Source organism: Megachile rotundata, chromosome 5 (assembly GCF_050947335.1).
Source record: "Megachile rotundata isolate GNS110a chromosome 5, iyMegRotu1, whole genome shotgun sequence".
Taxonomy (NCBI): Eukaryota; Metazoa; Arthropoda; class Insecta; order Hymenoptera; family Megachilidae; genus Megachile; species Megachile rotundata.
The window spans coordinates 9,830,336-9,847,317 of record NC_134987.1 but is presented as its reverse complement, the minus strand read 5'-3'; the positions used below and the strand labels follow the sequence as shown (position 1 = coordinate 9,847,317).

At 39.5% G+C, this 16,982-nt stretch overlaps 3 protein-coding genes across 12 annotated transcripts; all 3 read left to right on the top strand.

The window, feature by feature from the left end:
* The first annotated feature begins 295 nt into the window (after positions 1-295).
* LOC105663317 (uncharacterized) lies at positions 296-9,526 on the top strand. Of its 7 annotated transcripts, none has more exons than XM_012291365.2 (9): positions 296-483; positions 926-1,448; positions 1,688-1,798; positions 1,863-2,687; positions 3,087-3,484; positions 4,108-5,843; positions 5,995-6,130; positions 6,273-6,336; positions 9,150-9,526. In XM_012291365.2, exons 2-8 carry the CDS (start codon positions 1,117-1,119, stop codon positions 6,323-6,325), a joined length of 3,591 nt encoding a protein of 1,196 aa, XP_012146755.2. In that variant the 5' UTR covers positions 296-483; positions 926-1,116; the 3' UTR covers positions 6,326-6,336; positions 9,150-9,526. The 7 variants fall into 7 exon arrangements, with proteins under 7 accessions (XP_012146755.2, XP_076387796.1, XP_076387793.1 ...); XM_076531681.1 differs by having other exon boundaries at positions 5,995-6,139; XM_076531678.1 differs by having other exon boundaries at positions 5,995-6,190.
* LOC143264444 (uncharacterized) lies at positions 6,452-8,721 on the top strand. Its single transcript, XM_076531697.1, has 2 exons — positions 6,452-7,596; positions 7,651-8,721. Exons 1-2 carry the CDS (start codon positions 7,039-7,041, stop codon positions 8,584-8,586), a joined length of 1,494 nt encoding a protein of 497 aa, XP_076387812.1. The 5' UTR covers positions 6,452-7,038; the 3' UTR covers positions 8,587-8,721.
* A 722-nt stretch (positions 9,527-10,248) lies between the features above and the next one.
* LOC100877520 (NAD kinase 2, mitochondrial) lies at positions 10,249-14,064 on the top strand. 4 transcript variants are annotated; one of them, XM_076531705.1, is made up of 6 exons: positions 10,707-10,857; positions 10,939-11,147; positions 12,061-12,390; positions 13,116-13,200; positions 13,267-13,525; positions 13,648-14,064. In XM_076531705.1, the coding sequence occupies exons 2-6, from the start codon at positions 11,023-11,025 to the stop codon at positions 13,872-13,874; spliced, it is 1,026 nt and encodes a 341-aa protein (XP_076387820.1). In that variant the 5' UTR covers positions 10,707-10,857; positions 10,939-11,022; the 3' UTR covers positions 13,875-14,064. The 4 variants fall into 4 exon arrangements, with proteins under 4 accessions (XP_076387821.1, XP_012146625.1, XP_076387820.1 ...); XM_076531706.1 differs by lacking the exons at positions 10,707-10,857; positions 10,939-11,147 and adding an exon at positions 10,249-10,395; XM_012291235.2 differs by lacking the exons at positions 10,707-10,857; positions 10,939-11,147 and adding an exon at positions 10,253-10,339 and having other exon boundaries at positions 13,648-14,061.
* The last annotated feature ends 2,918 nt before the right edge of the window (positions 14,065-16,982 follow it).

Genomic DNA, 16,982 nt, shown 5'->3' with positions numbered 1-16,982 from the left:
TTAATTTTCCGCCGCGCTCGATAATCATCGCGTTAATTTAAGGAATGTTTGAAACATAGGTATTCATGCAGCGCGGTTATTTGAACGATTCGGCCGATATACCGTCGAATCTAATGGATGTTCGGTATATTTGTCAAATATTCATAGAATTCTTGTTTTAATTCGCGGGGGGATAGAAATTGAAAATATTTACTGAACGTGCTACGAAAATATGGGATATTCTTTCTCGTGCGCCGCGTTTGTTTTCCATGTTCCCTGAATATTCCGCGCGTGCGACCGTAAAAATACACCGGCGATAACTGCGCCTCCTGATAACAGTGGCGAATGTTTCCCAACCTCTCATAACCAATCTTTCGGCCACCCACCGTCCGGCAATGACAACTAACCCCGACAAATTTCAAGTTTGACAAGCTCCGAAATAAACCGAACACCTTTCACCATTTGCGCTGCCACCGTTTGGAAAATGTGACAACGGCCATCATCGTAAGCTCGATACCGTAACGAGAACACCGGTAGCCATTGTTCGACGCGTTCCTGGGCTTTCGTGTTGCGAATTCGTTTATTTATACCCTTCTCGCCGTGAATTTTTTATTATCGATGTATCTTGCCACGATCCACACTACGTTTCATTGTCGCACGGGTGAACGAACTTTGGACGCGTTAGGTGTGAACAATGGGTGTTCGGTAAAGAGCGGAAGAGATTGGGTGAACGGTTAGACGGGGATATCGGTTTCGAAAGGGTGCGTGGCTGCTGAGAATGCGTGCAGAGCTTTGAGCAGGGGTCGTTTAAAGTACAGATTGAAAAGATCAGTTTTTGAACGAGGTTGAACGACGTTGCATGTTTTTTAACTTTAAATAAATAAATTGAAGACTACTTTCTAATCTTATTCCACTACAATTATATGTACATCGTCATAATTTTCAGAGCATGTTACACGTCCCGCAGTACACGAGGCCATAAGGAACAATGCAGTTTAATCTACGTTTAACAATGATGCAATGAAAGTATAAAAACTTCATTGTAAAAGCATTCCTTTCATTGCTCCGTCCTGGAAGTTTCCTAATTAATTTATTATATAATCTTAATCGCTCGAAGTCATTTTTTAGTCCTATATCATGGATTTCACTCATAATACCTGTCACGAAGAAGCAAATCGAAAAAATCGATCGAGAAAATCGAAGGATTGTAACGAGTTCCAAAAATCGTGCCGACAAGGTGCAAATTACGCAATGTGCGAACATGAAAAAGTCGGGAACAAAGACTGCGATTCACGATATGACAACTGTGGGAACGAGAACGACGTGGCATTCGATGTAAATGGCTCTAATGAACCCTGCGAGCGATGCAAGAGCGGAATCAACGTTAACGTTGTTTTACATCAAGATACACCGACCAACTGTACTCCGGAGCCCAAATACAATGTGTCTTTCAAACACTGTTGCGACGAGTAAATAATTTAGAGAGTTTATAAAGATGGAACGAATCGGATATTTCATAAATTAGTTGTTCTTTTGTCCCACATCCTCAAGTTCTGATACATTATCAAACTACCCTTATTAATCTGTACATGTACTCCTTTACATTGCAAGAACTGTGGATGTTTTCAAACTTTTCAAACCTATACTTCGTTCCATATTTTTGCAACAATTTAAAAAATATTTTAGTACTAACCTTACCTTGTTTTAGAAATAATCCAAAGTGCGAGAAACGAAGAAAACGTTCGAACCCCATCACGTTAACCGGTTCCTTCTTCAACCTGAGTAAAACGAAGAAACATAAAAAGCCAGAAACGAACAGGTAGCAATTTACTTTCATCTCTTCGTTGCAACGTAAAATATCATATCATTTCTGTCGAAACCAGAAGCGGAGCGCTGTCGCTCGTTCAACAAAAGGCAGAGGGATGCGATGAAAATGGCTCGAATTTCCGCTGCACTTTCGAAAATTGCTGCGGCAACTGTGAGTCTTACATCATGGAGATCCCACAGAACGACATGAGCACGTATCAAAATTGGCAGAATATGGAGTTCGAAGCCGGGAACACGTGTTTCGACGAGTGCTGTTGCCCGCGGGAGATGAAGATGTACTCCTCGAACCTCAGCCTCGCAACCCCTCGACACGAACAGTGTTGCGTTACGTACACGGAAAACGAGAAGTGTTGCTCGCATCCGATCGAGACCAAGTGCACGTTCTTGCCCAACGATCGCAAGGAGAGCAGCAAGCACTGCCTGCAACGGGTGCACTTCGCCAAAGCCGAAAATTGCACCAGACCGAATCATTCCTCGTGCTCGTTCTGCTCCAGAAAATGCACGCCATCCAAGGCGAGTTTGTTCGTCGAAATCAGCGAGAGCATTGCGGATATTTGCAATCTGAGGTCTGCTCAGGTGTTCCAAATATGCCACGACTCGAAGGAGTCGCTCAAGAGCGATCATGAACAAAAGGAACATCTTGTCAAAAGAAAAAAGTCGGACTTGCTGAGAGGACGTTTTAAGCCGAAGAAACACGTGGATGCGAAATGCAATTTGAACTGCAAAGGTCTGCCTGCTGCGGTGACACGCAGTTATTCGGACCGAGTTGCGTGCATGGAAAAGTATGACGACTGCGAGAGAGAGGATGAGAAGGGATGCATTTATGGGAAAACGAGAAACGCGAAATCTAGCGTGAGCTTTCAGGAATCTCGTGATTGCAGGTAAATAGTTCTAATATATTTTTTTTTGTTAAATAATTGTAGAATTGTGGAGTTAATGAAAGAACTTGTTTGGGTTGAGGGAAGAGTCGTAATTTTAATGGTTCATTGTTAGTCATATGTTCAGAGTTGTACAACATAATTTTGTTGCTATTGATAATATCGAAGAATGTGGTTGTTCTTGTCAGAAAATTAGGTTGTGAATTATTTTGGATTTAAAATGAACTTCACGGTTTTCTACATCATTGCAAGGATGCTTCAGATGTGACCTATAAGAATTTTAATAAAATTTTGCAAACCTTATGCTTTAAAAATTCTAATGTTTAGTAAGGCCCATGTGAAGCATTGTAGGTCCATCGTAAAATCACATTTCTTTAACAAACTCATAAAAATATTTCGTAGAGCGCAAACGGAAAGTAACATGTATATCAATAAAAAAACAGCGAGCTGTAATCAGCAATGTCAAGCAATCAACCGTTCGCTATGGGAAGATATTCGAAAAGCAAAGATTTGGTCGCAAATGCAAGACACGTGTAAAAGCCTAGTAAAACTGGCTACAGCGAGTATCAGTCAGGTGATGAAACAATCCGCCAAATTAAAGAAGAAATACGCAAAAGGTCGTAGCAAGGAAAAATGTCCATACGCGAATCAATGTGATCAGTCAGTTAACGAATGTTGCGACGAAACAATGATCGAATCAAAAACTTGCGATGCCAGTTATTGTGGGAATATGTGTTGTTCGTTGAACCAAATTTCGGAAATCGCTGGATTGCAGGAATGTCAGATACCGATGTGTCAAAGTAAGTTTCATTTTAATTGCAGTTTTGATTCACTTCTGTTAAATTATAAAAAAGATCCAGATGCTGTATGTGTAAACCGTAATACATGCAGTATAAATGTATAAATTAAAATATATACTATTAGATATCAAGGATTAGATCTAACGATTGTATAATGAAAGATAATTTAGCTGGTCAACATGACCCTTGATCTTCGTTTCAGTCGTCTCTGCAAGGATCATTGCAAATTTTTTTAGCCCTCATACTGCATACTTGGATCTTCCGTATCGAGTCTTTTCTACTTATCTTTTTTTATTGTTTAGGATAAAAGTAAAATGGGAATGCCACTGTGGGCAGTCAAGGAGAGAGACAAATCGCAAGGACACAAATGATCAGAGATGCAGTATGAGGGTAAATAATAAATAAATTAACTTGATAAAGTCGGCTATGTAAATTCTCTTTGTTACAACAGAAATGTTTGTAGACAATGAATATTTAATTACCAACTCATAATTAATCGATCGAATTAATTCATAGTTTAACCAGATAAATTATAAAATAGAGTCTGTCCATTTCATTTGCAAGTAATAACACGTTACACTTAAGTTTGTGTTCCACATAAATCCGAAGGTTTACGTTTGCAGCCTGCGGACTCTGTCACAATGAGCAAGAAGCGACTTCATCAGACCGTAGTTCTTGCTTCAGTTCTGACGATATTCAAGGAAATTCGTATCCTTTTAACGAAGGACCTCTCCAGGACCAGCTGCTACCCACCTGCGATACAGTTCGCGAAAGAGGCGGCAGTGATGGCCGTCGTATCACTAATCAAAAAAAGAGAATTATGAACCCAAACAGATACCCCGTTCAAACTGAAAGAGAACAGCCAGGTACATCCAACAATCGTAGAAATACCAATCCTAGAAATCAGGCGAATCGAAGGAGACCCGGAAACCCAGATGAATCGCAAGACTACGATTACCAATCGGATCACGCCACCATATGCATCGATATGAACCTTGACTCGAGCACCATTCGAGCCGTGATCGAACCCGTTGAATGTCCTTACGTCATGGAAAGTATGTCGTATCAGAAGAGAGTAAGAGCCGTGAGACGTATGGACAGGTATCCCGACTCGGAGCCGCCTAGAGAGAGATACTTACAGCCAATAAAAAAAGAAGCACCAATGATCGAGGAAACACCTTACGTCGCGCCACCAGTTCGATCCTTTAAGGAAGAAATGAAAAAACCAAAGAAAACCAGTTTGTCCGCCACTAGAAAGTCTGACGTGAAGAGTCCTGCAGGGAGAATTCCCACAAAAACGACAGGAACCGGCAGAGTCACGAAATCGGAAATTAACAACAAAAAGGCTCCACCGCCTAAAAGAGACGCGTACAAATCAGTGGCGAAAGCACCTGTTAAAGGAGCGGCGAAATCGCCAAGGTTTAGCAAAGAGATTCAGTGTGAAATTATTCAGGCACACGCAATGATATGTGGCGACAGAGAAATGGCCAGTCAAGTTCAACAGTTGTGTTTCTGCAGTCCGCAGACAGCAGCTGCTCCACTTTCTCCAGAAGTTGCTGAAGAAGACGCAGCTGACGTCGCGGAGGACGCGGTAGAAGAAACTGTACAGGAAGTAGAAATTGCAGATGTGAAACAAGAGATTGCGTCCGTGGAAACAGTGACTACAGTCATGGACGAAACTGCATCCGTGCAAACGGAAAGCATTCATGAAGAAACGGAAGAGTTTGCGGAGACGGAAGAAGACACACCTGAAGAAGTAGAAACTATATCTCTGGAGGAAACAGAAGTGACCGAGGACAAAGAAGCTACACCCGTAATAGAAGAAGAAACACTCGAGGAGGAAGTTACACCCATAGACGAGGAGGAAGTTACACCTATAGACGAGGAGGAAGTTACACCCATAGACGAGGAGGAAATTACACCCATAGAAGAGGAAGAAGAAGAAACTACATCCCTAAAAGAGGAAGAAGAAGAAGAGACCGGGGATCAAGAAGAAACAGCGAAGAGTACTCAAGTTGAAGAAACTGAAAAACAAGCTGTTGAAGTCGATCGCACTTCCGCGGAAGAATCGGCAGCGGAGACTTCGGTAACTCCAATGGCGGGCGGTGCAGTGGTACCAAGAGCAATGCAACCGGGCGAGAAAACGATGGAATTCTACCGGGAATTCCGAACACGACGGAACTACGTGAGCGTTGAAATGCAAACGTCGAGCACGATTCTGACGAAGATCCTGTCGGAGTTTCAAGTCGGCAACAAAAAGAGGCAGATACTGATGAACATCAAATTGCAAACGTCTCTGAACGGAAGTACCGAGGAGGAGCAGGAGCAGCATCAGCAGCTGGAAACGACCGATACATCGGTACAATTCTACAGCCTTACGTCTTGCTTCTGCCGTAACCAATCAACTGATGAATTCCGCTGAATATTCATCAGACATGGTTACGCCGGAGGCACCGATGGAAATTAATGGTCAGACAGAACGGGACGGTGAAATTGAATATTCTGTTCAGATTGCTGACTCGAAGGACCAGTCTTCGACGAATGACGATATGCTGCATTATTATCGCGAACATAAACCGGTGCACGTTGATAAAGCCATGCAGCTGGGGCCAAGGAATCTTACAGGTCCGCTGAACGGACTAGAAGGTAACGATGGTATGGTCGGTGACAGTTATCTGATTGGAATGGAATGTACTGATACTAATGGTGTTGTATCTAGAAATTGTGTATCTGCTGATGGTAAAGTAGGAAGGTTTATGATTGGAATAACGTTCTTTGATTTTTTTAGGATCGAACGCCAATCTGTGTAGCGGACCTTGTGGAAGGAAGAAGTATCCATAGTGCGGTTCATGGTAAAAGATTTTAATCATAGTTATAGATTTATTCGAATTTAAATAATTTGAGATCGGTCTTCTGAATTATTTTCTATTTTTACATACTCAGTTTGATACACGTTAATGAAAAAGTGTCTGGACTTTAATAAGCTTGCAAATCGTCGATTAGGAAAAAGTTCGTTTAAAGTTGTACATAATTTTCTTGACTTCGTGTTCGCTAAACCAATAAGCGACTTAACCAATCTCACAGCTGAAATTTTACACAGTAATATAGCTGCCTCCCGGGGTTTCTTCCTTACTTCTATGAGCGCAAACCCAGCTGCTTTAAGCTGCATCCATATATTCTTACGTTCATATTGCATGAGTACAGCTAGTTCCTATGTTCATTATACAAACGAAGCAATGCTGTAAATCTGCCCAAGTTCATTACGTATACACGTCGTAATTTCTCATAACCTTGCACCTTGAATTTACACAATATGCGTCTTAAATCAAAAGTGTAATTATCGATATTCATAATCAACGCTTCCGAAGGTGTCAAGAATTGAAATTTATCCACAAAATATATTTATTAAAATTTTGATATCAAGAAAAGATGGTTACTTAATATGTAGTCCTCGAGAAGTGGATACCAAACGAATAATAATGTTCACGATTTATAATTAACTTGTTCGGCACCAAAATACTTCAAATAAAAAGGGCCACGCATAGAAAATCAAAATGACCGACTACGTTGCCAAGTCGAACAAAATTCCCGTTAATAAGAAAAAGACCTTGGCAGCCACGATAACATCGGAAATAGAGTACAGTCAAGGAACAAGTCTCGATCCTAAAACGAAAGACACTGCAACGGAGGCATACGTAGAGACCGACGAAGTCTACATAACCGCAGAGATATATTCGCTAACTGACATCCCTGCGTCGTTGAAAAAAAATAAAAACGCACCACCAAAACCTGGAGCGATAGTTCCAGAATACTGCGACGAGAAATGTCTAGTTCTACGAGCGTACAGAGATAAAACCATAAACACGGACGAGTTTTTTGATTTTTCAGAGCCATGTCTGTCTCTGAAGTGTATTTTCCCTCCAGACGACTTCGCGGAGAAGTTAGCTTGCCTCACGAAAAACGAAGTAAGATACTGCCAACCTACGAGCGATGGTTGCGTCAGAATCAACTGGTCGATGTGTAACCCAAGTTGTCCAAATCTGATTGCGAACCAAATCTCGCAGACAGAGGAAGACACGATCGATTTGAAAGCATCTTCTGGGGTTATAATGGTAAGTCCAGGGAAAGGGAAACTGGGAACACCGATGAACTTGGTGACGATACAGGAACTTGAAGAAGAAACGAAGTCCGACGAGGAAGTGGAACAAAAAGTGGGGGATGGCCCTGAAGATCCAAGCGATGATGCCAAAGGTATACAAAAAGAAGCAGGTGGTCTTCAAGAGGAGGACAAACGAGAAGAAACAGAAAGAATGGAACCTGAATCGGTGAAAGAATCGGCAACCACAGGTATTCAGCAAACCGAAGAGGTAGAAGCTGAACTTTTGGAAGATGGAATCATCATAACCCCTTTGAAAGTGGACAAAAAACCTGGAAAACCGTCCGCGGCCAAATACGATACAGGGACGATAATCACGAACCAAACCTTGTTGTTAGAAAAACCTAAAAGACAACTCGATTGCAGACGGTTTTCGAGGGAGAGCTTCTGTCACAGCACAAGAATGAGCGATAGTATCGTTTGTTGCACGAGGTTCGTTCATCCGACGACGCAGCATAGCATGGTGCAATGCAATATAATTAGAGGCAACGCGACACCGAGCTGCATAACGATGGATCAACCTTGCGATTATTTGGAACGTCGCGCTCCCTGCGCCCGCCATTTCGATAACACTCGTTCGGAGCCCAAACCCAGCTGGAGTCAATCGAACGAAATTTGCTCGATAGACTATTGGGCTAAAAACGACCCAAACTACGGTTCGTTTCAAGAGACTATCGCGCGTCCGCACTGCGCGACAAATAGTCAGAGGTTCACGATCACTCGAGAACCGTTCGAGAATTGTGCACAGAATCGGTCGAATCGGAACAATGCCTATCAGAATTATGTAAACTTGAACAAAGGATACTACAACTCGGTCCGTGGATATTGCTTCTGCAACAATGTATACAACACTCGACACGCGAACACGTTTTATTGCACACCCAGAAATCAAATGGTTTATAACACACCGGCCAATTATTATCACTGTCTCAATACGTGGTACTGAAGCGAGTTAACTCTGCGAAAATTGTGATGCATTTTAATTACTCGACGATCGAACTCTGAAATTATACTTGACTTTGTACTACATATTCATTTTCTACCATTTGTATGACTGTTTTAAATACAATTTTGCAGTGTATGATACCGTTTTGTTTATACATTAATATCTAATTTTGACATTTTAGTCTTGAAATCTTAGTATTTTGATTTTCAGACTTCGAAATATTGGTCCTTTTTGACTTAGCAATTTTGGAGTAATTAAATAGTAAAGTAGTAAAATAGCCGAAAAACCAAAGTAGTAAAATAGCCGAAAAAACAAACTTAGATCAACAATCTAACTCGAATTTAAATCAGCTGAAGTTGAAACACGATTAAGAGCGCAAAGAATAAATTAGCGAATAAATTAACCAGGAAGTTGTAGAAGAGGGAGGCTAATGTAGTGTCAGAGTTACATTTAGCATTCTATTCGCGGCGGGATATAATTTTCGAAACCGTGACTGGGAAAACAAACTTTAACCGTTCTTCCCGCGGGCTTAAAAGTTTGACTAAACAAATTTCTTCCTGTAGGGGATGTCACGGCGTCATAAGTGGCTTTGGTGGTCAGTAACTATGGGAAGAAGGAAAAGAACATGGAAGTTTGTTGGGAAGTTCGCCGACGACCAACGTAGCGGAAACTCGGTTCAAGCATCCGCTTCAAGCTAAAACCTGCGTAGGACGTGTAATTACTGTCGGGGTTGGCTCGTTGTCATGTCTCCTGGTGTAATAAAAATTCTAGGGAAATACAATTATCGTGCTACATTACCAAACTTAACGAGCCACTTTACCGTGCCGTCTGCATATGCATGACATCTTTTAAATTACAACCCTTCTATTATCTCGAAATGCACATTATCGTAATGACAAATTAACCGTACTTGTTCAAATAAATTTTTATGCACAATATTTTCGAGTCATGATCTTCTTTGTGACAAAAATCTTATTGGACTTTATTTTACATATTTGTTAATACATATATAAATATTCACACATATATATCACAAATGTATAAACACCTACGATTTAATGATATTTAGTCTTTTTGAAGGATATGCAACAATCAGTAGATGTTTCTTAAAAATTTGAGTAGATATGAAATTTTGAGAAAACTAATTTTGAAAGATCAGTACTTGTTCCATTTTGCTCTAAACCTCTAAATAAACCGATACAACGAAATGAAATGGATGAAATTTGAAATTTATTTAAGAAAGTTTGTCCAATCATATACGATAGCATCGACATGTTCGGTTTGTATTCCAAAGGGACACGAAGATCTCGAAACTCGCGAAACGGCTCTCGTGGAAACTCGGTAACTCTTCAGGGTCCCCAGCTAAAATCTCGACGCTATACCGTTCAAGAATATTTGGTGGGCGACAGGACATCCTCGGGCGAGCGTACTGAAGGAGTGATCCTAGTACCTTAAGTGGCTTTAATGGTCAGTGTCCATTGAGACGAAAATTTCGAGGAAGTTTGCGGCGAAGTTCGCCAGAAGCGGACGTACAAGATACGCAACCCCGCTACGTCCTGAGTGCCAAGTATCACTTAGGACACGTGAGTAATCCTGAAGAACATGCTTCCTTGCACGGCGTCCTCGTCACTGCTCGATACTCTGCCAACTCGAAACAACATGAAGTTGAAACAGAAGTTGAAACAACGTTCGATGTCAGACAGCCACAGGAACACGATTCCGAAACTCGAAGCTCGAAGCACGGTATCTTGAGGTGTGTGATTTTAGGGATCGGATCATGGGGTTTGACAAAATTCGGGAGAAACAAAAGTAAATCTTGAAATTTTCCAACTTCGAGGAAACACTGTGTCTGTTGTGTTATTTGTATCAGTCGAGTATCGTAATTGAATGCAGACACCTGATTCAGGAACTATTTATCCAATTTCAGCGAGGCTATATTAATTACGTTTCCAGCAGTATTCAATTATATCACAATTCATTAACGAACAAAACCATTATAAAAGCACTCATATTGGCCCATCGAATTTTGCGCCACGGTAGAGTAAACTTATTAACGATAAGTTAATCGGTATAGTGAAGTTATACACCGTTGGCGTTTAAATGTCAGGTAATATATCGAATATTTAGTTTGAAAGCGGCAGAGAGCGAACAATCCCGTGATTCAATATTTAATATCATAATGAGATCAAACTAACTCGCTCGTTTAATTGGTATTGATCAGAGGTGACGTTGCATATTGTACGAAAATGTATCAATATTTTATCAACTTCGGTAACGAACTAACCTAAATCTGCGTTGTAACTTTCGATCATGAAACTGTCAACTTATTTGAACAAATCTTATCGACCACAGAGGGTTCTGGCTCTCTCCAAATTATCCTCGTTAGAGTTTCTCAAATTGAAAAATCCTGATTTGAATGAACAACAAATATTGAGTATGATAAAAGAGAAAGGGACGGACGCGCAAAAAATTCTTGATGAACATCAACAACAGATTCTTTGCGAACAAAATCTGGCGGCTGTGCTTAAGAAACTTGATATCAGATTTCGTATAACGAAAAGGTAGAGTAAAGATTGTAGATGGTTGTTGAGGAATTTTGGCATTTGGACTATTTTTATATTTGGGAATTTGGGGAGTTGGGAATTGAGGGTTTTGGAGATTTGGGGATTTGGGGATTTGGGGATTTGGGGATTTGGGCATTTGGGGATTTGGGGATTTGGGGATTTGAGGATTTGGAGATTTGGGGATTTGGGGATTTAGGGATTTGAGGATTTAGGGATTTGGGGGTGCAGTAATTGGAAAGGGTGGAAATTTGGAAATTTAGGGATTTGGGGACGTAGGAATTTGGGGGAGTAAAAGTTGGGAATTTGAAGATTTGGTGATTTAGGAATTGGGGGATATCGAAATTTGGGTGCGTAGGAATTTGGGGATGTAAAAATTTGGGGGTGTGGAAATTTGGAAATTTTGGAATATGGGGGCGCAGGAATTTGGGGATGTAGAAATTTGGAAATTTTTGAATTTGGGGGTGTGGAAATTTGGAAATTTTGGAATTTGGGTGCGTAGGAATTTGGGGGTGTGAAAATTTGGAAATTTTGGAATATGGGGGCGCAGGAATTTGGAGATGTGGAAATTTGGAAATTTTGGAATTTGGGTGCGTAGGAATTTGGGGATATGGAAATTTGGGGGTGTGGAAATTTTGGAATTTGGAAGCGTAGAAATTTGGGGATGTGGAAATTTGGGGGTGTGGAAATTTGGAAATTTTGGAATATGGGGGCGCAGGAATTTGGAGATGTGGAAATTTGGAAATTTTGGAATTTGGGTGCGTAGAAATTTGGGGATGTGGAAATTTGGAAATTTTGAAATTGGATAATCAGGAAATTTGAAGATTTGAATTTTTAAACATTTGAGAATTTGGTTATTTGGAGATTTAAAGACTTCGTTCTTTTATCTTTATCTTCTTATCTGATCATTTAGAATAAAGGATGCAACAAAATGCGTAAAATGGGCAGATCTGGTGATTCCAATTGGTGGAGATGGCACATTCCTCCTGGCTTCCAACATGATTCAAGACAACCAGAAACCAGTCTTCGGCATCAATCCTGTCGCATCGACGAAGACTGATACTTTACCGCTGCCTTATAAGTACACTACTAATATAGAAAGTATATTTGAAAAACTTCATTCGGGAGAATATCAAATATTGATGCGAAGTCGTGTGCGAACAGAAATGAGAGGAGAAGGACTTTATAGGCGACCTTTTTACATACACGAGAAAAGCCGTATACATGGAGAAAGAAGAACCCAGTAGATATATTATTTTTATAACATTTCTAAAATATTTGGTATTATTTATTTTATTAATAAATATATAATTATGGTCAATATAGAACCCAGTTAGAAAATTAGGTAAAATTTTACATTTTCGTATGATCATCGATAAAGGAAAATATTGATCGAAACAAACGTTAGGCAGAGTTCTCATAGCAATGTTTCTTAAGTTTTAAGCGAGCCGTATCGCTGATTCTATGTTTTCATAAAAGCCATAATACATCTTCATTTCGTGGCTGGCCAAGTAGGCTCCCCCAAGTAGTTTCAAGTTATAGCTTCTGTACGCTGTAACTTTGGCAGTTATAACTTGCAAATTACAATATCCACGTAGTTATGACTTGTGCAAAGGAATCGAAACTTCTTAATTATATGAACCGGAAATTTTACGAAAAATTTGATATTCGAATACCTCCCACTTATCAACCACTTAATTCTTTAGTTATCATATTAATACTGAAATGAGCAAATCTGTTAATTAATTTACACTATTACTTTATATTACAACAGGTTCAATTTTTCTTGAAATGTATATTAATTTTTTTTATTCAGACAAATGATTATTTTACAATTATTCAGACATTACACCAGTTAATCACATGTTATTTTACTACTTTTTTCAATTTAATTATATGCAAATTTACTGACCTATTTGTTATAACTGTTATAAATAATTTTAGTGATCAATGTGACCAAATTTCCAGAACTCTCATCCGATCAACACGGAAGAAAATAGTCGACGCTCTTCAACCCCGCCACAGAATCCTACCCTGGTTAGCCCTGAACGAAGTTAAGTTTCTTCAACTGTACAGAAATAAAGAATGTCTAATAACTTGTAACATTTTTTGTTTATAGGTATTCATCGGAGAGTTCATGGCAGTTAGACCGATAACACTGTACATGCAAGTGGAAGACCGCAAGGAATTCATGTTCCGATCGTCTGGTATCTGCATTTGCACAGGCACTGGTTCACGTTCCTGGTTCAAATCCATGAACATCAAACCAGTCGATACAATTCGAAGCATCGCTGAGATAGGCACTTGTAAAAAATTGACTAACGAAGAAGTCAACAATTTGGTGTTCAAGTATCATGAAAATTTACTGTATCCTGCAGGTATTTTTATTTTCTAACTGCAGTGAGATTTACAATTTTTGCCACTTCAAGTGCATGAAATATTGCTTTTAAATCTCGAAAGTTATTTAGAATAATTTTCGATGTTCACGAATGTTTTGCAGAAGATCTACGAATGACGTACATGATTCGCGAGATGTACCGTACAATACGTTGTTCGAACATAAGGTTGCCAGACAGAGAAATGTGTAATAAAGTAACCATAAAGTCGCGTGGATTCGATGCTTGTCTCGTAATTGATGGAAGTCTCTCCTTGCCGTTCAATGATGGCTCGAGTGCCTCCTTCGTCATCAAACCCGAATATTCCTTGAGGAATATCATTTTGACCTAATACTGCACGCTTGTAATGAATAAATTGTGGGTATTTGTAATAAATATGTAAATAGTATAGGAAAAATAAGATATCTGAATGTAGCAGTGAATGAGATAAATAGTAAAATAGTAAAATATCAAAATATCAAAATATCAAAATATCAAAATATCAAAATATCAATTTAAATAAATAACTAAATAATAAAACAGTAAAATAATAAAAATGATAAACTACCAGCATGAAAAAAAGTGCTAAAGTGAGCCAAGAACAAAATGAAAGTAAGAACGCCATAAAAATCTTGAAATCTGCAAAAAGATCGACCTTCGCAATTTTCTGACATTAAAGTATCGCCGTGCGTCGAGCAAATGGGTAATTTTTCTTTCACGAAAGATGAAAGAATCGGAGAAACTTTTTTTCGGCCACAATCTTTCGGTCTGGCCGTTAACGATGCCCGATTTCTTATTTATCTCTAATGGCGAAGGCGTAGGGTAAAGTAACAAATAATCGTGGCCGTTTGTTCCGAAAATGAAGGCAACGTTGGAGGGGAGTGAAAGATAGGAAGGGGCCGGTTATTTCGCTAGCAAAGGGCAACCTGCTCTTTTTCGACAATAACGAGCAAGCCGAAATACCTTTCCAGCTCCGTTTCCCGTTTCCTTGCAAGGAGACCAGCTACGTCCAGACTTCCATTAACCCCGTAATTTCGGTTTCGGCTGAACCGCAGACACTCCGACCTTCGAGATCAGGTGTTCATACAAGTTTGTTGTGTACGAATAAACGTGCAGAGAAACTCACACAGTCCGCAATGTATACTGGCTGGTTTACTTGCTTGCGCTGCTCTAACATCGTGTTTTGCGGTTTACTCTTATACACTAAAATAATTCTATTCTACTGTAGTTTATCTTTTCTTACTGACGTTTGCAGTTTGCCTTCCGCGTAATAAGCATTTTTATTTGAACGTTACATTTGCTCAGAGAAAATACCGACTGTAGTAGATTCTGGGAAAACGGTAGATTTACGAAAAATTGCGATATGAGTGCACTTGGGGGCTGTTGGAAACTTTGAACGTTTTAGATATCTAAATTTTAAAGTCCCAAATTTTTAGAGTATTGAACGTACAAGTTTTTTAATTTCTAGACTTTCCATATCTCTAAATTTTTAAATTCCTAGTTACTAAATTTTCAATCACCAAATTCTCAGATTGCCAAATCTTAAATCCCCATATCCCAAATCTCGAAACCTCAAAGCCCTAAATCTCAAATCCCAAACTCTCAAATTTCCAACTCTCAAATCTTTAAATCCCAAATCCCCAAATCTCAAAACCCCAAATCCCAAATTCTCAAATTTACGAATCTCAAACCCCAAATCTCCACATCCCCGAATCTCAAATCCCCAATTCCCAAATTTCCGACTCTCAAATCTTTAAATCCCAAATCCCCAAATTTCAAAACCCCAAATCCCAAATTCTCAAATTTACGAATCTCAAATCCCAAATCTCCACATCCCCGAATCTCAAATCCCCAATTCCCAAATTTCCGACTCTCAAATCTTTAAATCCCAAATCCCCAAATTTCAAAACCCCAAATCCCAAATTCTCAAATTTACGAATCTCAAATCCCAAATCTCCACATCCCCGAATCTCAAATCCCCAATTCCCAAATTTCCGACTCTCAAATCTTTAAATCCCAAATCCCCAAATCTCAAAACCCCAAATCCCAAATTCTCAAATTTACGAATCTCAAACCCCAACTCTCAAACCCCAAATCTCCACATCCCCGAATCTCAAACCCCCAATTCCCAAATTTCCGACTCTCAAATCTTTAAATCTCAAAACCCCAAATCCCAAACCCCCAAACCTCAAATCCCAAATTCTCAAATTTCCAAATCTCAAACCCCAAACCTTCACATCCCCGAATCTCAAAACCCCAACTCTCAAACCCCAAATCTCCACATCCCCGAATCTCAAACCCCCAATTCTCAAATTTCCGAATCTCACAGCCCCAACTCCTTAAATTAATTCGTGAACAATTGTTCGAAGTGAAATGTTATCACACAGAAAATACAGCAAATTTCCAATCGACCATTTTGGAGACCAAGAACCAGTCTCATTAATCCCAGCGAAAGACCCAATCTGTAAGAACAATGGATATCCGCCCCAGACGGACTCATCGAGGACAAACAAACGTACGACCAACCACGAACAACGGACGACATCGACCCACCCTTTGTATTTCGTAATTGAACGCGACTGTCTTCTCGGTAGAAGTTTTAGACGCTTCCAATCCTATAAAGATTCTGCTAAAAGTAAACGAACCTAGACGTTCTATGACAAGGAAAATTTTATGATCCCAAAACGTCTGATTGCGAAAACCTTCGGAGGAAATCAGAACTTTTCATCTGGCAAATTCGCATTGCTTTAATAAACATTCCCATCCTGTTTAAATAAACGAAAATATTCGTATTCGGACATTTATTCAATTTCAGCAATTATGAAATTTGGAATTTGAAAGTTAAAAAATTTGCAAGTTTGGAAATTAAAAAATTTACGTATGATTTAGAAGCGTATAATGAAAAAAATTAAAATAAAAAAGAAGTTATTTCGACGCGGGTTATTTTAATTACTAGATTTAATGAGAGTATAAGAGACAAACGACTCAATTTTCATACGATTCGAATGCGTGTTTAATTAGGACACTAGATAATATAATATCCAAAGTTGGTTGAGGAGCGGGTGAAAATTGTTTTAAAATGTACTCGTTGATCATCCTCATCCAGCATCCCTGCGCCGCGTTAATGAACCGGTATCGTATCTCGAACATTTTCAGAACTTTCTGGGAACTTTAATAACTGAAACGGAATTTAATAAAGCACAGTGCGAACGGCGTAATTGACATTTCGCATTCTATTTGCGTACGTCGCCCGAACATTCGACTCAAATGAACTGTGCCCTCGGTAACGAAATTCTACTCATTTCCTCTCTGCCTCCCGCCCTTGTGTCTCTCTTTTGTGATTCGGTGTATTCGTCAAAATTGCAAATTCAAACATTCGAATCATTTCACCGGCATACAAAATGTAACGCGATATGGAAATCCCGACTAAATTAGATCAGAATATTTATCGAGCAAATAT